This window comes from Mycetomoellerius zeteki, unplaced genomic scaffold, assembly GCF_001594055.1.
Source record: "Mycetomoellerius zeteki isolate Tzet28-1 unplaced genomic scaffold, Tzet1.0 scaffold95, whole genome shotgun sequence".
NCBI lineage: Eukaryota > Metazoa > Arthropoda > Insecta > Hymenoptera > Formicidae > Mycetomoellerius > Mycetomoellerius zeteki.
The window spans coordinates 893,984-920,128 of record NW_017257990.1 but is presented as its reverse complement, the minus strand read 5'-3'; the positions used below and the strand labels follow the sequence as shown (position 1 = coordinate 920,128).

The following is a 26,145-nucleotide window of genomic DNA, read 5'->3' as shown; positions in this document are numbered from 1 at the left end:
AAAATTATCATTACTTTTTATTATATATTATGTAATAAAGTAATCTAATTGTAAATTTGGTAAAAATTATTAAGATGCTTATTTATTTAACGTACATTATTTATAAAAATTTCGACTTATTTTTATATACTTTTAAATTTTCTTTTGCAAAAGGAACACGACACAAAGCAGAAGCAAGCGCAACGTCTCATTTCATTTAACTCATTCATTTAACTTGCTCAGAAAGCTGTGGAGCAGCTAAAAATCTGAAACTGTACATTTCCATGAAATAGTCCTACGTTCCAGCAGTCTCTTAAATTTTCTTCGAATGCACGCGACGCGAGAATACGATTATCTTCCAACGGGCACGATATTTTCGTGCGGCTTACTACCTTCCGTGCACAGAAAATTGTTCTTACAATATTTTCCCGGACGCACTTGCCGCATGCAAAATTCACGCTTGCTATGCAAATCCCTTTCATCCTCTTTGCGACCCATACATATACGTTCTCCTACATTTTCTCTACTATGCTCACAGTTACATTTCGTCGTTTAAATCGCAAGGACGTTAATCGTCTCGACGACGGCGATGGCGGCGGCGACGGTATCCAGTTAACGGCTCTGGTTTCAACGACTCGATAATCGTGCGATAAAGTCCACTCAAAGAAGAAATAATAGTCGCTAAGAACTTTCGTTCGCGTCCATTACGAATGAACAATCCTGCCACCGGCGAAATCTGCATTTCATAAATTTTAAAGCCGACTGAAATGACATGTCCCTCTCTTTCTTTCTCTCTCCCTCTCTCTCTCTCTCTCTCTCTCCATCTCTTTCGCATTCCCTTAACGTCACAAAATTATTCTCCATGAAAAAATGAAACATTTTTTCCTAAATATATACATCAGTGAATGATTGATCAAAGGATATATTGTTAATTAATCATTTAATTAATCATTTAAATTAGAAAAGATATCATTAAAAATTGACGAGAAAAAAAAACTTTTATTCTAAATGTATTTTTGTTTACATTTTGTTGCTTTTTTAAATTTTAACATTTCAACATTTTGTTCACAACTGGATAATCGAAACAGGTTTGTCTATACCGGGTGTCCGACAAGTCTGGCAATTCTACCGGCTGTACGACCAGACCCAGGCGACTTGAACTCAGTTATTTTCGGCGACGCGCTATTTTAGGATAGTACATGTCGTGACGCGGGGTGCCACGGAGAAATCAGTTTACGGAGAAACTTGGTCGAGATGGGGTGTTCTCCGTATGTTTGTGTACCGGCAATTACAGTTCAGATTCTATCTCGATTATCGCCAAACATGGATCTTTTCGCAAAAGCGTAGTGCACAATGGGATGTCATCGCTCGAAAATTAATTGCTCGTTGCAACGTATATGTGTACGCGTAATAATGATGTAACGAGAGTATCGGTCGGTCGAAGTCGAAACAATTAATAGTGCACGTACTGTACTATAATTTTGAGAAAAAAAAAATCGAAGTGCAAGGTTTTCACAAAGAATCACGAACATTTTTAAAGTAATCGTGATAATATCAATAAAACTCTCAGAAAAATGATTTATAAGAAGAAACGAAAATTGTAAATTAATAAGTAATGCGTCTTTCTAACACGTGGTGGCGGCATCTTATAATCGTCTATCTAGTTAATATGTTAGTATATACGTATATGTGTACATAGTTTTCGCAACGAGAACTAAACACAGAAATCCCGTCACAATGGATATAGCGCACGAGAGATATGAGGTAAATGTTGATTCCAAGATTTGGAATCGATTCTGCTTCCATATAATCTTACTATCGATCTTACCGGTGATTATTGCCTATGTAAAAAAAATCAAAATTGCCAATTGGTGTCTTGATCGATACCTGCAGCACTACTACATGATATATTCTTGATTAAATATAAAAGCTTTTGAAAATAAATATTCAGAAATGTTTCGCTGCTCTAATATTGAGACAAGAGAAACAGATTTCAATATTGCATATTAATTTTTACAAATAGATTGATGTTAATTTTTTAAAATATTTTAACATTAGCATTATTTATGCCATCTCCGTAATTTGGGAGGGATAAGCCATCTCCGTAATTTGGGAGGGATAGAATTTGATTTAAACATTAAAGTAAGATATTTTATCCAAGGTTGATAAAAAACATGTTTTAAACGTGTTTTGAATAGTTGCTAAATTGATGTTTTTAATATGTTTTAAATATGTTTTTTTTATAGTACTGTTTAAAACATATTTGAAGCATTAAAAACATATTTAAGAAGAAACACAGTACGTTTTATTCTTAAAAAAAAACATTAGTATTTACCAACCCTGATTTTATCGAATTTATAGAATCGCAATAGAAAAATATTTCATATTTATTGTGTGTTAAAACATAGAAACTTGTACAGCGTGTAACTCTTGTTTAATTGATTTATTCTCATTTTGCGAAAAGTATCTAGGAAAATTGGAGAAATTTAATTAAAGTCAGATTATATCCTACGCCGACGACTCCGGGGAAATGTCGATCATTTTTCGTTGGATCGTAAACAATTTTACAATAGATTTTGTTAAGCAGCCAAGTGGCTCATCTCTATAACCGCAATTGTGAAAACGACGTCGTGTTTTTGATTCCCGGTGGACCACGATGGAGTCGATAGCAGACTCTGAGAATCAACTGTCGCGGAGGTAAAAGAGAGATTCGAAGATTGGACATTTCCTATTAAATTTGCCGAGCGTAATTTTCCATTAGCCTCGGTCAGTGCTCGGTCGAGTTCGCGATCTTCTTGTATCTCTGAACGCGCGGTACATTTTTCTGTATCAAAAACCATTATAGACACACACATATACATATATATATATATATATATACGTCTAGCCGATTAATTCTGTTTGTTAGTAAATAATCATAATAATTAAATATATACAGTTCTAGACCATCAATTTTGGCAAAAAAATCCAATTTAAATAGTATCAGCTTATTAATTGATATATATTTTTGTAAAAAGTTGAAAAATTGAAAAGATAAAAATTATAATCACGGTCGTAATTATCACAATTCATATTAGTATTTTTGTATCAACTGAGTCAACTAAATTAACTTAAGAAAAAATCTTATGCAACTCGTGAATAAAGCGCGCATTCACTTAGATTCTAAATTAATGAGCGAGATTTCTCTGGCCTTCGATCGTAAGATGATGTTAATGGAAACGAAATAGAACGAAGCCTATTACTTGACTGCGGTTTTCGAGCAATAATGTGAATTCTTGTGGTGACTTGGCGGTTTCTTGCGATAGGCATTTTATAATCGTCAATGAATTATTAAGAAACAGGGAATCAAAGGTTCGAAGTGACTGTTCCGCGTGGTTAGTCGCCCACGAGAGGATACCCGCACGTAGTGATATTGTAAACAACGGAGAGCAACGGCGAGAACTCAGTGAGAGTTCGGCGATCCGGAAGCGTGATGTTCGCGAATCGGCTGAAAGTGATGCGATCGAGGTGACATTGAGAAGCCGTAATCGTCGATGGAAACGGATAGGACGTCCCGTTCGTCAGTCAGTTGGCAGCGCGGAAGTTATCGCGGCCGGAGCGGAAGAAGGCGGAAACGCAAGCGGAAGCCATGGGGTGAGCGGATCGCCGACTGGATCAGGACGCTGATAGCATTCCTCTTCAGTAACGTCGGCATCGTGTGTCTAGTAGTGGGCTACACTATAGCGGGCGCCTTCCTATTCATCTACATCGAGGGTAAAATCAGCTTGGACGTCGCCGGCGACGTCATCAAGCTGAGAAATTCGACGGCCGCCGATCTTTGGGAGCTTACTTCTAAGGTGAAGAATTTACGTTAAATATCGAGCTACGCGCTATAATTTCTCGCAGTAGTGAAATTGAATGATATTATCGCCAAGAACATATACGTAGAGAGAGAGATGTACGGATTTTATCTTTTGCAAGTTTCATTAACCATCTAATTTTCACACATGTTTAGATTTGATCGCTCTTTAACTATGTCGAGAGAAAAAACGAATGCCATTATTAATGTGTTGATTATTAATGTGTTGATATCTATTTTTTTTTTTATATTTCGATACTGTTCATATGCTTATAGGAAAATGTGTTTTCGGAAAAACTCTGGAAGGAGAAGGTAAGAAACATTCTCGAGGATTACCAAACGACGATAGTATCATCTATAAAAAATGGGTACAATGGTATGAAGGAAACTAAATGGACTTTTGCCGGCGCTTTTCTGTATTCCCTTACCGTGATAACGACCATCGGTGAGTCTCGCTCTTATATGCATGTATACAATCAAATTGTTTGCAATTTATTTGTAACCTTCTAACTCAGAAAATATACCATACGTCTTTAAATAAAAATTAACATTTTATTTTTAACAGTGTATTTGCTTTAATTTTAATTTACTTACATTTCTTAATTTATTTTAATTTAAAAATACAAAATTAAAGAGTTAATTAAAATGTATAGAATTTTTCGATATATCCGAGCACGTTTGTCTTTAAGAATTAAACGTGGCATGGAAAATGTAAAGGTAAATGTCAGAGAAACTTTTGAAAAATGTAGACAGTTTACTCGCTGCTGGATATTTTACCATACTAAGTATGACACGCTTATTTGCCCTGTTAATGCCTAACTAATGCCCATTTCTCTCGTCGTGACTGATTAATCTCATTAAAAGCTTTTATGCTGGCTATGAAAATGTTTTGAGATAAAATCCTCAGATTTTGTATTTAACAATAAAGTTGTGAGAGATTGGTAACTTTGTAATATTTTATAAAAGTAGCAATTAAGTTATGACCGAATATTAATATAAAATTTATTTGAATAAATCATTATGCTAAAATATGTAGAATAAATTTGTTATCGATTTTATTATAAAAAAATAAGTAATTTTTTTGATTGTATACACATATAATCTATCTAACGCATATAATGGATATTGAGAACATCAATTCTATGACATGGTAAGAAAAATTTGATTAGCAATTCTAGCGAGTAACACATTCTCCAAATAAGCAGCTACATGTATGTTCAAAAATAAAAGAAATGAATTTAAATTGTAAAAACGGACGGATTTCGAGTTGAAAAATATATACATAAATCTTGGTCTGTCTGAAATATCAGGAAAAGGATATTAAAATCGAGAGAGGAAGAGCGCAATAATAAAAATATTCATAAAATTCTTATTGTTATACAATACCTATTAGATTTTTCTGTTTTCAGTATTATTATATTCCATATATTTTATATTCGAATTATTTTCAAAATATTTAGAATGCAAATAATTAAAGTTAAAATTTACAAAGCTCTTCTTTTGTTTGATAAGAAAGAAAATGCAGACTCATTCTATATCAATTGTAGAATAAATTGATTTATTTATATTTGGCAGTGTGGCGTAAATGTTTGCTATTTGTTCAACTTTAATTATTTTCTTATTATTTTTATTGACACTAAATGTCAATTTCATAATGCTTTCTTCCTATACATACACACATTTCCAACATTATTTTTATATTTTATCTATACATTAGACATTTATTTATCTAGAAATTCCTAAGAAAAATCTTTACATAAAATTTTTTTATTTAAATAAATATTTATTGAAAAAAACAATTCATAAAGCTTAATCTCCGCATAAACTAATATATAAATTAACTTAATGAAAAAAATTAACTTAGTGGAATTTTATTAATTTTAATTTTTTACAAAAAGTTAATTTTTTCATCGATTAATCAGATCAATGATGATTTAATTACAGATTAAAATCAACAACAAGAAATTGAGAATTGCTTGTTATTGATTTTCTTGTTGTTGATGAGTGTATACGAAAATTATTTTGTTCTTAGTCTATTGCAATCTAATGTGTCAAAAGAGATCGAATTATAGCATCGCATCGGGCAGAAAAATCAACGTCGGATAGTTACTACTAAAATGTCGGATAGTTACTACTATCCAGGCCACGAATAATATCCTGAGACGTAGGATTTATCATTTTCTGGCGCCACGGCAATGAAAGGATAAAGTGATATTAATGACTTTAACGTGATGGCGGCTTTGTTCTCAGCGTTGTGCGTGCTACGCCGTATCGGTATACCGTGTGCGAGAATGTGTGTGCGAAGAGTATAAATCATGATTACTCGGTGAAATTACATGAAAGGAATTGCGCGATTCATGAGGCTATCGCATAAATTAGAAATACATAAAAGTATTCACGGTCACGGATATAATATATATATATATATATCTTTGATATCCTATTAAAACATCATCTGTTTTTTCTAATATAAATCTATTTCAATATTTTTTTAAGTAAATAGTTAGTATCAATAATAGAGTATCTATCGGTATTTATTTAATATAAATATTTCGATCAATATTATCTTGATATATGAAATTAACACAAATACTGTTGTATTATTGTACAACATTTGATAGCTGGAATAATAAATATTAAATAATTATTATATCACTACTAATTATATAATTTACATAACTTTAATAGGATTTACCACAATTATAATTGTTCAAACACTTATTACATTTTGACCATTATTGTATATACTGACCATTATAATATATGTATTAATACCTGTGTTTGGAACTATTTTGGAAGGTTGCGTATGAATACTGGAACGTTTATTCATTCGTGCACGCGCCCACGATGATAATTATTTTCAGTCTTCGGTATTAGGTTGTTTTTGTCAATTGGCACAACACAAAGTCGGTCACTTTGAATTAACATAAAATTAATATAAACGATATAAAATTCGATATTGATAAGGCATGTTCTTCGTGAAATGGCAACCATCGATAAATACATGACACATTAGTCAATTATTAATTATACATATAATTCAGTTTGTGATATTACATTCAATAAATAAATAAATAATTGAAATAGTTAGTATCCTTTTCATTTTGACACATTGTGTATCTTGCTGTCCAATATTATCCATCTATTTTAAGATGCCGACTTAACAGCAAAACAATGTTAAATATATGTATATAAATGTTAATACAAGTTAATAAAGCTTAAAAGTATTTAAAATCTATTCATCTCGAATTATATATAAGTTTTTCGTAATTGATTAACTTTTAAAGTGCTGATCGCTATAAATCACTGCTCTCCTTTATTAATTATCTCAAATACCATTATTATTATTAGCCTTCAGCATAATTAACCGACATTGATAAAATCAATGAAAAATCGTGAGAGCAGCGCTCGACGAAAGTCGTGAAATTGGATTATATTGCTCAACTGAACTTCCTGTATTTCCTTCGTATCCGATGTCCTTCGTAGAATCGAATCGCTACCGAAAATTACCTGTCGTACGTCTACGATGTGTTCCGCGACGACGAATTTGCGGACGAGGACTCGTTAGGCCGGAAATTAATTAACGTGCGCTGATCGTTCGATCCCCCAGGATCGAGGAAACTTGTTCATTCGTTCATTTATTTGTTCGTTCATCGCAAGAACATCGCTGATGGTCACCATCAACGATCGACATTCCACTTCGCTATTAATTAATTTCTTTAGTATTTAGTAGGCTAGATTAGGTTAGTAGTTCCAATCTCCTGGATGCACTAATAGTCGCAATATTCGACGACATCATACAAAGTGCATTTTACAAAAAAAGACACTCCGCTATTCTTATACACACACACACACACACACAATTATTTTCATCAATAGATGCAAGGTATTATAATAAAGGAATATAATAAATTAAATTCAAATGTAGTTAATAATTTTTCATTTTACTTATTCTTTTTTAGATAATACTCATTAATTACAATGACCCGAGATGTATGCGAATAAAAAATCAAATATGCATAGATATCTACGTATTTTCATTAATTGTATTTATCTTTTATTGTGTCAATTTCTTTTATTTTGCGAATTATAACGTAAAGAAATTTTTGAAAAATATACGTGTATTACAACGCTACTATAACATACTCAAGATTTTACGAAGTGTTATAATAAAGTATTCAAGTGTTATAATAAAGAAATTTCTTGTTACAAAAGAATATCGATTTATTAAACTTGCTGTTCTCAAAACTCGATTAAAATCGCAAATTACATACCTACTATATTTGCAAATATAGGAAGAAATGCATATGGAAACACGCTCACTTTATGCATTTTACTTTCGAAAATAACGCTTTTAAAAGCTTTTCAAATATTTGCAAGATCCCGGTCAATGCCGTTAATAATCGATTGATTTGTATATACTTCAGTCTCAAATTTAGAAAACGTGAAGCGAAAGTCATAGCCCATCCTCGAGCGTAATTGGTTTGTTACCAAGATATCTTCTGCCAAATCTGAAGAAACCTCTCAGTGATTTCACTTATTCTACTATCATATTTATGTCACAATAAACAGAAATTTAAACGAACATAAACATGATGAAAACTACTGCAGTAAACACATATTTTAAAAATAATTTTTCATTTTTTCTCAATTAAAGACCAAAATTTATCCATAATTTTGTCAAAAGTTATTTGTTAATTTCAAACTTTGATGTAAATTATGCGACCCAAGGTGCGGTATTATACGGCGACAAAAGTTTAAACGGATCATAGTTACGATGTCGCATCATTCGAAGTTAACAAGAACTTTGTCAAAAAGGAGGCACAAAATATTTTATATAAAATAATTGTGTTTTCAAAGAAAAATAATAACGCGATAAATTAAAACGGTTCGCACCATTTATTATTAATTAGATTTTGCGTAAATAACTAGCACTTATAACGCATTTTTACTTTTAAATATTTCAAAACGTTTGTAAGGTACATTTTAGCATTTAATTACACCTACTTCTCATTTTTCTCATTTTTCTTGAACTTGAGCGTATTATTACACGAATATATGTATATTTGAGTGTGTTGTTTGCTATTTAACATTTTATTTGACTGTATATATTTTGAATTATGCAAATTTAATAGCATGGCATTTTGCTAATGTGGCTCTGTATGCGTATTGATTACTCACGGCCTCTTTTTTTGGTTTTCATATTAAAATAATTATTTGATAATCGATTGTAGCTCTACTATTAATCTATAGTTTATATTACGTGTATGTAGATTTCTAATACTGAGCAATTTATATGCGGCAGAAGTTATGTGTACATACATATGTTTGCATAATTTGAATACATACACTCTATAATATTTTACTTTTTATGTAAATATTTTGTGTAACCAAATACTATTTTTTAAACAAAACCAATTTTTTATATCTATTTTTGTGAAAGGCCATATTACCATCCCTGTTTTTCTTCGAGCTACATTATGTAGTGTCGCTACATTTTTATAAATAGCGTCCTAAGTAAGAAATGTTTCATAACTTTAAGTCTAGAATCGATTGAACAACATTTTGACAAATTAATTATTGAGTTTTAAATTTAAATATTGATTATTAACCAAGTTATTGTACAAAATGTAAGTGGGGTCTCATAATACAATACCATCTTCTTCTCTACAGATAATTTTGTTTAATATAATATTTTAAAAATTAAATTGCAAAATCCGGCTCTATACGCACCTTTACAGCTTCATAAAGAAGAAGCTGAAAAGGTCTCGTGACGCAATTACTTTTAAGAGATAAAATATCGGTATGAAGACATGTATCTGCATTATGAAAGAAGCAGACCATTTTATTTATTATAATATTTTTAAGAGTGAAATGTAAAATCGTGCTCTTAACAAGCTTCGTATCTTCATAAAACATAAGTAAAAAGAAATTTCATGACGAATATTTCTTCTACGCTACAATACATGATAGAGTGCAGGTATATACATGTATCTACACCATAAATAAGATACATGACTCGTCACTTTTGTTGATTCTTAGGCCAGTTCAAGTTCGTTCTTATTTCAAAATTGCCTTAAGTAATGTCTTAAGACGCTAATACGGCTGTTTGATTGGTTCATGACATCTTAAGACTGTACTTAAGACGGTCTTGAATATAAGAATCAACTATGAATACCCCCCTTAATTCTTTAAATGATTGCGTTTTGAAGAATAATGACGCGAGGATCTGCCGACTCGAGCCTTGTTGAGTAAATGATAATAGACGACACATGCGTAGCCTTGAGTACGCGCATCAGCATTCTATATAGAAATCATGGTTTTGAACGTGTATTGGAGATACACGTGTATTTAGATACATGTGGAAAAGAGTCATTGCTATATATGTAATAAAAAGAAATATCAAGATAACGCCGACAGATTTATCGTCACTCAGTCCATTTTAGACTTACTTAGACAATCTGTCCATAATTTAGGTACGTCAGATTTATGATTTTTAGGTAATATTTTATATGCTTTATAATTTTACATGCTATATATTTCAAGATAGATACTTAAATACATATCTTATGCATATTCTAATTTTCCAAATGTTTTTCATATTACGTTGCATAAAATTATAAATAAAATTCTATCATTGATTTTGATACAAAAATAAAAAGATGTATCCGTCTAAAGTGAGCTTTATAAAATAAATTTATATGGCATGTTCTTTGTATTTGAGATAAAGTACAGTAACTATTCTCGCGTATATTTAAGACAATATTTATTTAATAAATACAATGCCTAAGGGCATTTGTCGGCTAGCATTCGTCAGAACGCGAAGTTTCGTTTTAATATTATTGGATACATTAATTTACTTAAGGATCCAGAGACAATAGGCCTGTTCTTTTTAGCTGAACTTTTGCACCAGTTCATCTTTCTTCCTTTTCTCTTCAGGAGGAAAGAAGAAGAAGAAAGATGAACTGGTGCAAAAGTTCAGCCAAAAAGAACAGGTCTTATATTTCCAATTCACATCGGGTTTCGTAAATATTACTTTACTATTGATTTTACATAGCTCTTTTAAATTTCTTGGCTCTGCTCTTTCTCGTCATCCAATTATGAAATAGTTTCGAACATAGGACAGTGTGCCAATTCATCATTGTATCTAATTTGCGATATAACTTCATATTCTCTCATTTCAATCTGTTATAATATCATGAATTCTTCTAACATGTTTTTCTTTTTGTTTTATTACTGTAATAAAATTTTAATTCATAATAGATTGTCATCAGACTGTGATGAAGACTTACAATTAATATAGTCAAAACGTACTATGGTTTAATTGTGATAATGTATAATTAATTAATTTTCTAATTATTTGATTATAATAAACTAGTTTAATTAAACTCTTTGTTGCTCGTGATTTGGTCTATCTACCTAGTTTGATTTGTTGTTACTTTCCGAGCAGATAATATTTATATATTTTTTATTTTATTTAAATTCGATATTAAACGAAACACTCTTCTGCCTCTCTCAATTATCTTTCGAAAACAAAAAGAATGGAAAAATTGATAATCTGCCTGAATATAGGTATCGATTGATACTTTTGCTTATTGTTCAGATTATCAAGAGTTTCAGGTTCAGATATAATAACCGTATAATATCACAAGGGGATGTGGAAATAGTCGATAACGTGATATAAATCAAGTGCGACAGCGATTGTCCGACATCGCCGGCAACGGGCATAATTAATTTTCAGAGGGAATCATTTCGCCGTTAAACTTCTTGACAAGCCGATAAATTGGTGCAGCGATGAAACCTCCCGCGATTAATCCTCGCGATAATTGATCGCTAACCGTATACGTGACGACACTGTCGCGTCGGTTGCCGTCGTTCGAGACGGAGAAATAACAAACATATGCCCAAGTACGCGCGGGATATCGGTTTCCGTATTTTTGGTTAATCGCCAATAATTCTCTGGCCGGAGGCCCGACCCAAACGGACTAATGTCCCTGATATGTCTGGCACGTGATACCTGTTACGTGCATGGCAAGACAAGCATGTCGTTATGCCGATAGTGCCATTCGAGTCGATATGAACAAAACGTTTTGACATTTGAAATTTCTAATTAATTACCTCCTGTATCAATCATCTGCAATCCCGAGAATAATTTTAAAACATTTGCAGAATTATTCAAATTGCTTTTTATTTTTATTTTATATAAATCTCTCTCTCCCTTTTCTTTCTGTTATTCCAGGTTTATATTACTTTACCTGATATTGATTAACAGCTTTTCCACTATTTTGTTTCAATTTTTAAGATTATTATGTCACAATCCAATCTGCGCTGCCTAAACATACTTTAAACGAATGGAAACGAATGATATGACGAGTGCATATATCATGTTAATTTATGTCGTGGCGTGTTGCAGTAAATCATCATGGAAGCGAAAGAGGATAAAATCAGGTGATCCCCAGCTGCCAAAATTGTCAGTTAGTGAAAATGATAAACATCGCTGGTGGCGCACGCAATGCTTCACAACATGGTTATCAGCGTTTTAGAATTATCATGTACACCGCGAAACTAAATGCACATCGTCCATGTACATTTAACATGGAAGCTTTTACGTGTGAATGCACGTGAAATGGTCTGAAAATATATTCCCATTTATCTCTTGCAATTTCAAATTAAGTCTCGATAAAATATAACATTACAAATTTGATATTTTAATAATTAAAAGTACAATATATCCAATTTAAATTCGTTTTTCTGTCGGTCTTAAAACTCATTTTAATATTCAATATTAATACCTTGATTATTAAATTATGAATTAAAAGTCAAGAATTATGAAAAGCTCAGTTTCAAAGAATTTGCGATTAAACTCGCCTTTCGCTCTTATCTTTAAGAGAATCTATATAATAAAAGTCTTTGTGCTTTTATATTTTACTAAATCGTTAACGCTCGCTGCGCGTTCCAAGATTACATAATCGCGATAAAATCGATAATAACGAATAGGCGAAATGGTTCTCTCGCACGTATCGACGACGAAAAAATTTTAACTTTATCATCGGCGAAGTTGGATAACGTTTCTATAAATATCGTCGATTAATTGAGTTCGAGATTGTAAATACCGACATCGGTATATCGTTATTCATTTAGTGATGGATTTAGGTTTGGCAATAATAACCTAATGGTCGTCAGTGGTTTACATAACGTCGCTGGGGACAAATGTCGTTTTACTCTATCTTTTGCCGGTTTTATAAACTCGATGTATACGATCCAAATAATGAGTATGCAAAGCCTGCAGAAATGGAGGTTTTAATGTTTAACAAACTGTTAAAAAAAAATCGCACGCAGTACGTATAATATAATGCATATTCCGAGTTATATGGTTGGGTTACATAGTTACGCCGGGGAAAATTTTGTACGTGGGAAACGACCGGAAAGTCAAATGTCACCGGCGATACGTAACATAACTCGTCGATCAACTTGGGTCTCGTTTCATACGTTCCATACGTACCACTGTTCTATTCTGTCATGTCGAGAACTTCCTATCTCTTTTAGGTTTTGATGCACACACATGCTTCAGTCGTAGTACTCAATTACTTTTATATACATGTTACGTGAATTTGGTCATATTTTACATGTGTCACCAGCGCCGCTGAATTTTTCCAAAAATTGATAAAAATTTTTGCGATTCGCTCATGATATTCATTTTTAAAATGCGAGAAGTCTTCTAAATGATTTGTAATATAGCTTGCGTATATTTTTCCGGTTTTGGCAATAGAAAACGGTTCGTAAACGCCATTTCCATTCTTTGGAGAACAATAATGGCTTATATTTTTGTTTCCTATGTATCTCTCTTTATTCTTTTTTCATCAATAAAATTCAGTACTAAATTTCATAAATTCATAGATTTGCAAAATAGAGTTTATTAAAGTTCATAGATCTGCAAAAGACTTTTGTCCTCATGGAAAATATCGAATTTAGATTTACATAAGTTTCAAACATGTCGCGTTTGAAAGTGACTAATTACGCAATCTCTGTCAATGATTATATATTGTTACTGTTTTAATGCATTCTTAATATGCTATATATCTTATATCTATAAAATTCTTATTTTTAAACTGTAACTATATCTAACTTATCAATGCGATAAAATACAAACAATATATTATACATAAAGATTTTTATAATCCAAATCGTTTCTTATATGTCTCATGCGCGTATTTTATAGAAATAGAATTTTACCTTTCGAGATAAGATCTTTTGAACGAGAGATGTTTACAGAAAATTGCAGTCAAAATAGAAACATATCGGAATTTTTTATAAAAGAATACTTGACCGTTTTTATAAAATCCTCCGACTACAAGAAATCGCATATAAGTAAATATAAAATTTTCTATTAAAGTTAATCGAAAGAAAACATCAAATGTTTACGTCAAATTGATATTCGATAATTCATATTTTTGTGCAAAAACTTTAATATAAATTGAAAACAACGACGCGATATAATTGTTAACGTTTTACGTTCCAACAGCCAATAAAATAGCAATTTCGTGTTTGTTGAAGTTAATCATGCCTGTAAATAACGGGCAGAATTAAATTATCTGTAGAAGAAATAATTATTTGCAATATTTAAAATTTAATATTCCAGCGTACCAAAAAAGTTCTCGAATTATTTTTTCTGCTTGCACTATCATTTTTTATCATTTCTATTATTACTCAAAAGAGTGGTTGATATAATTGGGATAAAAAGATCTTGAAAATCTAAATCAAAAGCACACTCTTTAATAGAAATTTTGAAAGAAATAACAATCGTATGAATTAAAATAAAGCCAGAAATTTTTTAAGATCAATACATTTAATTATATCATAAAAGTAATTATTTCACTTTTGATGCCTTATAACTCTGAGTTATTAGTATTTCAATACACAACTTAAAAAAATGTCAAGTCTAAAAAGTATTTAATCAGAATTCCTGGAACGCTCTATATGTATATGCACAGTGGTTTTATGCACTAGTATTCGTCGACTCATATAACGACATTAATTTTCGCATACATGGCCCATTATTTCTGCTTTCATTTCCGACTATGAAATGTGCGCATATTACATTGCTCATAGGGCGAGTCCAAAGTTGTACAAAGAACTTTGTTGCCATATTTTCGATTAAAAAATAACAAAAAATGTTTGTATCAAAATGCAATTAAATATTCCCGATTTATTTAGAAGGCGTAGATATAAATATCTTGAAACGTAGATATAAATATGTATATTTAATTCTCGTATGAGACATTATACATATTTGTTCATTTGTCATTCATATTAATTTATAAAATAATTTTTGATGTATTTTGATTGTTATGAGAAAAATGTATAATATAAAAGCATTATTTCAATTTTAAGTAATGGTTTTTAAGTGTAATTTTGTTTTCCATTTTTCATTTTTTGTTTGCATCTTAGAATAAAAGTAGTTGGCAAAATTAGAGGATAGAATATTTAAGGAGTAAACCTATCTTTATTTAATAGGCGTGCTTCTTTACAAACCTCTCTCTTAAATTTCTTCCGCTTCTTTAACTTCAAAGCTTCGTATACCAACATGAAGTAAAATGGAGTTTGCGACACTATAAAAGTAACATCTTCATTTGTGGTCGCTTAAGGGAAGACTATGCAGAGAATTTAATCCTGCTAATGTTAAAAGATGGTTTGTATGTATATATAATAAAGTTGTAATTTGTAGAACATTTTAATATTTTTTAGTTACGAGACTTTGGAGCCTTTGTATCATTAAATAGATAATTATGCTTCGTCATGTAATCCGTTCCATTTCTTTGTTAAATTAAAAAATGCAATATTACCATATAATAATTATTATGATAATAATTTACTTTTGATGTGTCACGATGATATTACGAGAATAACGTTCTATTTTATTTATTCTCTAAATTTCTGGAGTGAAATCTTACTCCAAAAAATAGATATTACCACTTTAAGTTAGGATATTGAAAAAGAGCGAAAAATTTGCACTCTTGAGTAAGAGTGGCAGATTTCCGCTCTTTTTTTTAGAGATTCACTCCAAAGAAAAGTAATATCACTCCTTTTTTGGAGTAAATCTCACTAAAAAAAAAGCGTAAAACTCCGTCACTCTTATTCAAGAGTGCAAATTTTTCACTCTTTTTCAATATTGACAATACTTTAACTCTTTTGGAGTGAGATTTTACTCCAAGAAATTTAGAAAGTAGATATTACTTTCTAACTATCTTGTCATGAAATGAACACAAATTATGTTTACAACATTTATTGATACTTACGATGCAGATTATAGTTACAGATAACTTGCAATAGCATCACATTGCCCCCAGTTGCTTTCGTTCTTTTCCATTTTTTTGTAACAATTGAATTTTAGAAAGATGAATAAAAAAATTGTATCGAGACGCAATATCTCTCGATTATTAGTTTAACAAAGTCGGTGTTGCGTTTATTCGTTTGCGGACATAGGCATTAAAAAATAACGCTGAAAAATCAGTCGCTGCATGCTTGCATGCTATCCGCAATGGCACATATTATTTATTCGACGCGCGAAAAAATCTCTTTCGATGCTTTCTGCCATACAGAATTTTGGACGTTGCGTTAGAATACAGCCGATTCCGCAACTCTGATCCGACTCGTTGTGAATCGCATGAGAGGATTTTTATGGACGTGTGTGGTGCGTGAATGGTACATCATTTTCATGTGAACAAATAGCAATTCGCGCTATCAAATTAAAGATATTGTATAAAGGTGATAAATTGTTATGGCTACATATCTCGATTTCTATCTTTCATTTCGATTTCATTAATGATAAAGTTATACAATTTAGTCAATCAAGAGGTAAGTAAATCGATAAAGATGCATGTAAGATATGCCGATCTAAAAATTTTGTGCTAAAAACACATTTGTCAAATAAGAGACATCAAGATTAAATTTAAGTGCTTAAAATTAAGCATTATATTAACTTAAATAGAAAGAATTGTCTCAAGCGCGTTCTGCCTTCCGCGGCCCCTACACGCTATAAAACATCGTCGTGAATATGAAATATTCGCAATGTCCGCGTAGACGCAGCTATAAACGGGTCCATTTACTGTAGAGGTTTTATCGCTGTCATATACAATCGGTCGGCGCCGCCGTTTTATCGTTACTAAAAGACGCGTTCGCGCGATCGGACGTCGGGCGTTCATTTTGATTCGGCCATGCCGTAAATCATCGGCGTGAATATCGATTCTCGAAAATTAACGAGATCGGTACTTTTCCTTCGTCCGAAATGTTAAATTGTGTAAAAATGCCAAAAGAAAAGAAGACAAAGAGAAAAAATTGCACGATTCTCAATTTTGTCAGAAGTAATAAATAATTTTTGCTATAACTACAAGATTATTTTTTTTCAGTGTAAAATGAAAATTACAGATCTGATTGCGTAATTCTAATACTAATAGGCGAATTAAAGGATACATAAATTACAAAATTATCTAAATTTATTGCGTAGATTAATTTTTCGCGAAAAGTTACCTTTTTATAAATACTTTAAAGCCTTTGTATCAGATTTTTAAAAGTTCTAATTTTTATTAAAATACATATATTGTACATATTGCACAGTGGCCATTGTTTAACGCAAGATCGCGATAAGAAGAAACGCATTGCCATTACGAGATTTTTGAGATTATCCAAGAGACGAGATCTCGAAAATAAAGTCTACGTTTCGTGCATCCCAGAATTAATTATTTCACATGCGAAAGACTGAATTCGACATGTAATTTTCCTGAAAAATCATGTTGAATGTATATCCTCGCATCACGTTCTCTTATTGTTACTTCTCTATTTTGCGCATATTTGTGTGCATGTGTATGGAAAAGAAGAGCAGCTGAACAAGCTTTTTTTCGTGGCGATTTCGCGCGGTTACAAGGCATGCTGGGATTCGTCCCGGATATCGTACATCAATTCGACAGTTTTTTTTGGCACTGAACTAGAATTTGTTGATGCATACTTTTTGCTTCTTTTGCGAATGGTAAATGGCCGAAATAGAGACCAAATTAAAACGAGGAAGTATAAAAAAAGTCGTTACTCGATAAACCGATCGCGATAATAGTCGTCAGTAGATTACCAGATTATTTATATCATATCGATAGGAGGATTCTCTTTGAGGGAGGAATTTCTTTGAAGGAAAAAGATTAATGTAAAATGCCGAATTCGGTCTGCAACGAGAGAAAACAAACGCAAACAAATATGATTAAACAATTTGCCTTAACGAACGACACTGTTGCTTAGTCTTCGCGATCGACGCTTCGTGTGAATACGATCCTTCTATAATTCCGTGGAAAATCATTTCCGCTTTATGAAGGTGCGGATGGAATTTCGCGGTATTTCCTTTCCTTTTAAAGACTTTTACTTGCTCAGTTTATAGAACACATTTCGCCACCTTATGAAACATGAAAATATCCGGGGAGATTCCATGAGATTGTTTACGTCTCCCACGAGATAAACTTGAAACTTTCAGTAGCATGCGGTCAAATTCTCACGGATATCTCTGTTGAAACAACGTCCGGTTGAATTACTAGGAAGACGATTGATATTTTATGAATATCGCTGCGATAGTAAAGTTTTCGTAGCTATCCGTGGATAATTAAGCTTAATCCGCACTAATAAATATAGTGAGGATCACTTTGTGCAGAAATAATTTAAAAATATATCGATATAATAGTTACTTTTTTGTCTAAATACACAAATAAATTGTCCTTAGAATATAACAATATTTTACATGAACAGAATCCCTACATTAAGAGATTCTTGTTTTAATCATGAATTCAGATATTCGGTATATTCTTTCTTTTCCTTTGGAATAAATATTTTAATCACGTGTGTTTGCGTAATTAATAATTCGAACAATACGATACTATAGGTTTCTATCAAAACACCGCAGGCAATAAATTAGTAAAAAATGAATCAGCTCGCGCGGATAGTTGTAGAATGGTATAAAGCAAGAAACAGAACCGAAGCGAGGCAACGAAGCTTGTCGATAAACTCACTTGCCGTGTTCTCGTTTAACTGCGCAGGTTACGGCAACATTTGTCCCAAGACGAAATGGGGCAAAGTCGCGACTATAGTGTACGCAATAATAGGGATGCCGCTTTTCCTTCTCTACCTCAGTAATATCGGTGACATTCTGGCCAGAAGCTTCAAGTGGACCTACGCCCGCTGTTGCTTGTGCAAGTAAGACCGTTCTGTTCGTCGCAAAAATGTGTCACATTCCTATTGATCTTTTCTGCAGTATCATATATTATACTCCTATTCATCTTTTCAATAACTATCTTTTTTGATAGCGTAAGATTAGATTTTAAATTGTCATCGTCGAATTAATCTCGATCGATTTTTCAAGATGTCGAAGAAGACCATACGATGCGGCGAGCGCGAGAGCGTCAGAGATATCGAATGATCCGGCTGCGAAAAGAGATCGGTGGCCGCAGGTAAGCGACACCGTTGCAACCAGAATTACAATTCGATTCCATTATAACGAAGTAGCATCGTGAATAGAGAGCAAGGCTTTCATACAGAATCTCTTTCAGAGTTATTTCTATTATGCATTCGAAATCTCTGTAAAACTAAGATCGAGCTAAAGTAAAATTTTTTCAATATCAAAGACATTATTGTTACAAGCGAATTCTGATATGTTCGGGATATCAAGTAGGAAATATTCAAAAAAAATTTGTCTGTAGATTGTAAGCACGTATGGCGAGGAGATAGATACGTCAAGCTTGAATGTAGAAGAAACTTTACCTAGAGACGACGACAACGGAGAAGTTAACGGAAGCGACGGCGATGACGAAGACGATGACGACGAGAGTGACAGCTACGATCCTCAGCACGTCACAGTGCCGTTAACTCTCTGTCTTGCTATTATGGTGGGGTGAGTATCTGACGAGCGAGATAATAGAGGGATATAGGATTAATTAAAAGATTCACTTTTAAAGAACATATTAACAGATAAATGAATTAAGATAAAATGATGAAAATTCTTTTGATAGGAAAAGTTTTTTAGATATTTAAAATTTTTAAGTAAAATAATAACTCGAAAGATATGGTGTAACATTAGGCTTGTAACATTACTTTTTAAAAATTAATATGAAATAAATATTTTTATAAAACGCGCGCGCGATTCTCTGGTATTATTTAATTTGAGAAGTTACAAGTGTCTATAACCTTCGAAATTGAAAATTGATTTCGAGACTGCCAAATTTCTTTCTATTCAAATAAAAATTCTATTAAAATAAAATTACAGAGTATCATTTTCGGACGCGTTGTACTTGAAGTATATATTGATATTTATTTTCAGTTCGATCAGTTTATAAGTCCAACATTGCATTAAATTTTCTTTCGAAAATTTAAAAGAACCGCTAGAAAAATTGTCTGGAACTGACAGCACTTTTCCTTTACTTTTTGCCCGATAGGTATATTTGGGGCGGCGCATTTCTGTTTTCGACATGGGAAGATTGGAATATGCTGGATGGTTCTTATTTTTGCTTCGTTTCTTTGTCGACCATAGGTTTCGGCGATATTGTCCCTGGCGAGGAAATCTATTCCGGGCATGCCTTCGATTTGTCTTTTATCATGTGTTCTATGTACCTGATGCTTGGTAAGTTTTACATATACGTATACGATGCCTCACCTTTTATTATTTGTATGTAAAAGTCTATTTTAGAGCTTCTTTCAAGAAAATCTCTTAACTGCTCGAAGTTAAACGTTCTTTTATAAATAAGACGATATTCATTATTAATATTATTATATCATGTTACAGACTGAAGGAATATAAAATCATTTGGTTTAATCGTATATTTTAATCGTTAGTAACATTAGAATAAAAAAAGATGCTTAATTTTTTAAGAAGTAATCCGATTGTCACAGAATTTTTGATGCTCAATGCCACGATGCGAAGACAATCGTTTTAAAAGGGATCAACCGCTTTAAATTCTGCAACGCGATTTCATTCGTTACTGTACAGCTTTCCATGCTGTGAGCGCATTAAGTCCGTTTCAATCAATATCCGATTGCCGGGCAGATTTTTCGTGGAAAATATTCAAGTGCTTTCAAATGTGTTTCGACCGCTTCCATACGAACGGCGCTCTCAATTTACGCAACAATTGGCGCAATAATATTCGCGATGCTTAAAATCACGCTCTAATCTAATATTCGATATAGACTACAGAGACATCGAATCGTAATGTGTATTTTTGTATTTTCAGGAATGGCACTGATCGCTATGTGTTTTAATCTCATGCAAGAGGAGGTGATCGCAAAGATACGCAACCTAGTGCGCATCTTCAAGTACATCTTCAGATGTGAAAGATGAACGAGTTTTCATTGTGATTCTGCACCACCACTATTTTAATTGGTGAGTTAATAAATATTTCCGTTTTCGATCATTTAATAATCTAATTTTATGATGATTTATGATGATAGGACGATTTTTAGTCTTCACAAGAAAGATTTAATTTAATTTTCCTAAAATTCTTCCTATACTTTAATGCTAAGACAGAAGTACATTTTTACGAGACATTTTTCACTAAAAATCATTCCTAATAAAAAAAAGATTGTTTGTGTTAGATGCGATCCATACGAGCAAAGAGCAGTCGTTTGTATCATGTAGCTGTATCTTTGAGGTTCTCTCTGCTCTTTTTGAATTCTCCTTCAAATCTTTCGCAAGGCGTAGGGGCATGAGTGAACGAACGATTGAGTAGAAGTATTGCACTACAGTAAGAGCAGCAAGACAAAAATCGTAAACGATAAATTCTATACGACTATTCCGTGTCGCAAGGGAAACGCTGATCCATTTGCTCTCCTTTGAGATCCCAAGGTTTACCTTTAAAAATTAAAATTGTTAAAAGTTTTATGAAGAAAGAATTAACATTGTATTATTTCATCAGTTAAATAGTCATTCAAAGTATCACATTATATAATGTGATACTTTGAACGACCAAAAAATCAATTTTACATTATACTTTTCAAAACAAATACAATTTTATGAAATCTTTTTTTCGATAAACATTTTACCGTTTCTAAAATTGCATGTTGGAATTTTTTATTATCCGATTATCGGATCATTTGACGAAACGAGCATTCCGTCGACGCAAAAATAGAGAGGGAGAAAGATCAGACGTCATCGTGCAAAATAGATATATCGAAATATATATGTATACACACACACATCACATACATACACACACACACACAGTGAGACACGCGATTATGATATCTGAAGATATCCACGACGATTTAAAAAATATCGAGCGAGTTTGCAAAAGTGGCTAGTATTTGTATTTATAATTGTAAGTAAAATATCAAGTAGGTACCTCTTATCGATAGGATATAAATATTACAAATTGATTTAAATCGTTCCTATTTTATGTTAATGTTCACTTTCAACAAGATGAAAGTGGACATCATCGACTAAAAAAATATTTCAACTATTTTGTATATTACGATTGTAAGGGATAAGTACATAATGCAGGTCGACATATAAACAGATCTAGTACAAAAAACGGTTGACCCGTTTATCAACTATCGATTTCTTTGCGTTTTGCATTGACTTAAGCTTACGATTCACATGTGAACATTTTACCATGAAACAATATCAGAGAAAATCAACAAGTATAACGAGTAATTGATGACTTATAACAAAAACTCAATTGCAAACTTAATTATAACTTATTTTATATTATATATTTTGCTATTACAGAATTAAACATATATTCAGAAAAGAGAGGAACGTGAACAGAGCGTTAATGTAAATCTCTTTTAAAAATAAGAATTTCGCCAAAAATGCTACTAGTTTATTTTATCTATATCTGGCATATCTATGGTATACCACAGTACATGATCACGTACTTGAAAAAAGGAAATTGCTGCGCTTTTGTCAGTTGTCGTTTCGCGCAAACGTTTCGAATTGCGCAAAAAGAAAAAAAAGATTCGCGAACAAGAAGAGCGAACGCGAAATCGAGAAAAATTATGGGAAAGGGAAAACTTTAATCAAGTTTCTTCGATTGCGAAATCAATATGAATTCTCGTCATTATTAATGTAATCTCGGAAAATAAAAAGTGCATCACAAACAGTGCGTAATAGAGGTGAAGAAAATATTTAAAGATGAAAGAGGGAGGAGGAATAAAGAAGCTTAGAGTGGCATGGCAGTAAAGAAGGAAAGAGGAAAAAAAAGATCAGAAGAGAGAGGGATAGGGGATCAGGTCGCGATGGAACGGGGCTGCGACTACGCGCTTTCGCATGCAGCGTTCCTGTTGTACATTTACCGCACATGCGCCACAGCCACCCCCGGAGACATTGGAGAGCGATCCTGCGCCCTGCCGCCACTACGGGGGTGCGTCCGTACGTAAAAGCCGGCGTACGCTCCTCGCTCACTGTCGTCATTCGGCTCGGCCTGCTCGTATTTCGCTCAACATTTATCTCGCACTTTCCGACCTCGTCTCGCTTTGTCTATTCGATCGAAGCTCAAACGCCTCAAGCACCGTGGTCGTGATTTCAATCTAAACAAAAGAATCTCATCGATCTCGTCGTCACCGAGCGTCGAATCGCGCTCTATCGTTCATCACCGACAGTTCGGTCTCGGTGTCGGCTCGATATCCGCCAGCTCCAAGTTTGAACGTATTGAGGATATCAGGATTGAGATATGAGGCTTGTTTTAAACGTGAAAAGTTACGGATAGTTTTACGGAAACATTTGTTGGATTTTACTGCAGAGTGTATCTGCGGCGAGGAGTGAATTCTAGAAGAAGGATTCTCTCTCGCGGGAATAGACGGCCACGAACGAGGACACTCGTCGACGTCCATAGAGTCAAGTTCGATAGAGCGGCCGATAGAGCCGCGTACGATCGGGATGGCATTTAGTATGACATTTATAACGAGAAAGTGTGCATCCTACGATCGACGATTATCAATGAAACCTCTTTAATTGAAAGCATAGTGAGAATTTGCAGTACGACATGTGACTTTGTTCTTTGCTGATGAATTTCTCATAACGATAATGACTCTTTCGCAATGGCATTAAATTCTTCCTACTTTATATTGGAATATTGGAATAGAACTGTCGCTTATGATTCTTGGAAAATAAGACGAGATGGAACTTAAATTTGGAACAGAGTGAGTAATGTGATACATTTGATCCACTAAATAGAAACTTTTCATACTACTCGGGCAACATAAAGATAATTAAATTGTTATAATCTTTGAAATCGTTTATCGGTCGCATATAATAGCTCGCCGAATTATGATGGAATCAGCGATTAACATAATGAGATTGACAAGAAAAGATATGTGGTCTGTAAACGATTCTTTTGTTTTTTCCCAGTGTTTTTAAATTTTTGAATTTTTTTCAACTTTTTCTCTAAACGTGAAGAATTCCTTAATTGATAAATTACTCGCATGATTTATTTTATTTGTGATTTATTCAATTCTTATATTCCGTTCGCTCACACAAAATTAATCACCTTCGTATGTGTCAAACGATCGAGCGTTCATTTTTCATAAGGGACGCTTTGATACAACCCCTCAGGGTAAAGAGCGGACGTGATTTGGTGTGGTCATCGTGTTTCAATTCAAGAGTTCTTTCAATGATGCCCGTCACCGCGATAGATTGAGAACGGATGCGGACCATTAAGTAAATCGCGAATGCCAATCAGTGCGGAATAATCAGTGATGCCGTCGCGATCAATTTATCATGACGATTTTTCATATTTTTAAAGAATGATTTTGATAAAACAGTAACAAAGAGATAGGATGACGAATAAATAATATCGAATAAATTTACAATGTGCATTTCGCAAAATGAAAGAAGCATGTACTCGATATTGTTCCGTTTCGGAAGCAGTCCAGCTGCGAGCCGTTTTCTTCGACTTATCGATCAATATATCGGACGTAAGCAATATATAAGTTGATTATAGTCAATCGTCATAAATCGTAAGTGATATGGGTCAATCATAGTCAGACCGTATCGGATGCCAGCGATACGAGTGCTCCAGACATACTGTGAGCATGTCGATCATAATGAGACATTATTTGTGATAAGTGATATTATAGACAAACTATAGCTAGAAACTGCTTATCTCTTCTCTCACTATTAAACAAAATTAATGCGGGACACATAGTGTAAAGCGCAGAGCGACATTGATCTATCATAAATAACACGAAACCCACGAAACGATGGTGTAAAAATATTATGACAACGGATCGATGGGACGTTGATTTTCTATTATTAAACAAATAAATGGGATCGTTTAAAATAATCGGTGCTTCTCTAGGCGCGATTTTATGAAACTCCGCGTGAACATTGTGCGAACAGGTTTTTTTTCTATTTTAGCGGTGCGATATATTCTACAAACTACCGTGGGAATTCGAGAATCGCCGTCGAAAACGCGAAAAGCAAGAGTAAGGAACGATCATTGTTAAGCTGAATGGTAAGTTGTAAAATAATCAAATTTTTTAAACATATTTGCAAAATGATCAGCGCAGCGTATTAGAAGCATCGCAATACATTCGTTTACAATTAATATTTTTAGTATTTTGTCTCACTCGCGCGAATGCGATCGTAAAACATATATAACTGGATACGATCGTCATAGAGAAAAGTATACTCTGCTCTTTCATTAATTGTGACTTACATTGTGATTTGGATTTAATTAATTTTTTTTCCTATAAATAAAATTTGCATTTGTTGAAAAAAAGAGATGATCGCAAACAAAATATATAGAATATCCAGAAATTTTTATACGCCCCTTTATTTCAAGCTTTGAATTACAGTTCTCACAGTATTAATGATATTGATAATTAAAAAATTTTTAAAAAAGAAGTTAAATGTAGAAAAAGTAAATAATCGTATCTTATATTTTATTTTAAAGACATTGTAGACGTTGGAAATTTAATCAATGAATTATGTAATGTTGCAAAGTAATATAATGAAATTATTTAATTATTTAATTATTTAATTATTTAATTATTTAATTATTTTCCCCACAATTCTTAAACGTTAAACAGTTGCTTTTTTATTACTACCATTGGTATTATTTTATACAGAATTAATAATAAATAGTATAAATACGAGGGTCGTCTGAAAAGTTTTGAGCCTAACATAGAAACAAGTAATTTTTCGGTCAAATTCAATTTTATTTTTCCACATTTATTTTTCAATTTTATTTTTCCACAGTCTCCTTTTAAGTCGATACATTTTTCCAGCGATGCTCCCACCCCTTTAATCCATTCAAATAATACTGAGCGTCTTGCTTTGCAAAATAGGCGTCTACAGATGCGATGACCTC

At 32.7% G+C, this 26,145-nt stretch overlaps 1 protein-coding gene across 6 annotated transcripts in view; it reads left to right on the top strand.

Moving 5' to 3' along the window:
• Positions 1-1,224: 1,224 nt before the first annotated feature.
• Positions 1,225-26,145, top strand: part of LOC108730712 (potassium channel subfamily K member 18) — a 45,392-nt gene continuing 20,471 nt past the window's right edge. For 2 of the 6 annotated variants that reach the window (XM_018460590.1, XM_018460588.1), the window contains exons 1-2: positions 23,228-23,974; positions 25,191-25,287. Coding sequence is in view for 3 of the 6 variants with exons in the window: in XM_018460594.1 (XP_018316096.1) it covers positions 3,513-3,815; positions 4,094-4,262; positions 18,886-19,042; positions 19,209-19,296; positions 19,546-19,736; positions 20,278-20,462; positions 21,070-21,176 (1,200 nt within the window). In the remaining 3 variants the exon portion in view is untranslated. Of the gene's footprint in view, positions 1,744-3,128; positions 3,816-4,093; positions 4,263-18,885; positions 19,043-19,208; positions 19,297-19,545; positions 19,737-20,277; positions 20,463-21,069; positions 21,219-23,227; positions 23,975-24,665; positions 24,749-25,190; positions 25,288-26,145 lie in introns of those variants that run through there. The other 4 variants (XM_018460594.1, XM_018460593.1, XM_018460592.1 and 1 more) reach the window with 4 other exon arrangements.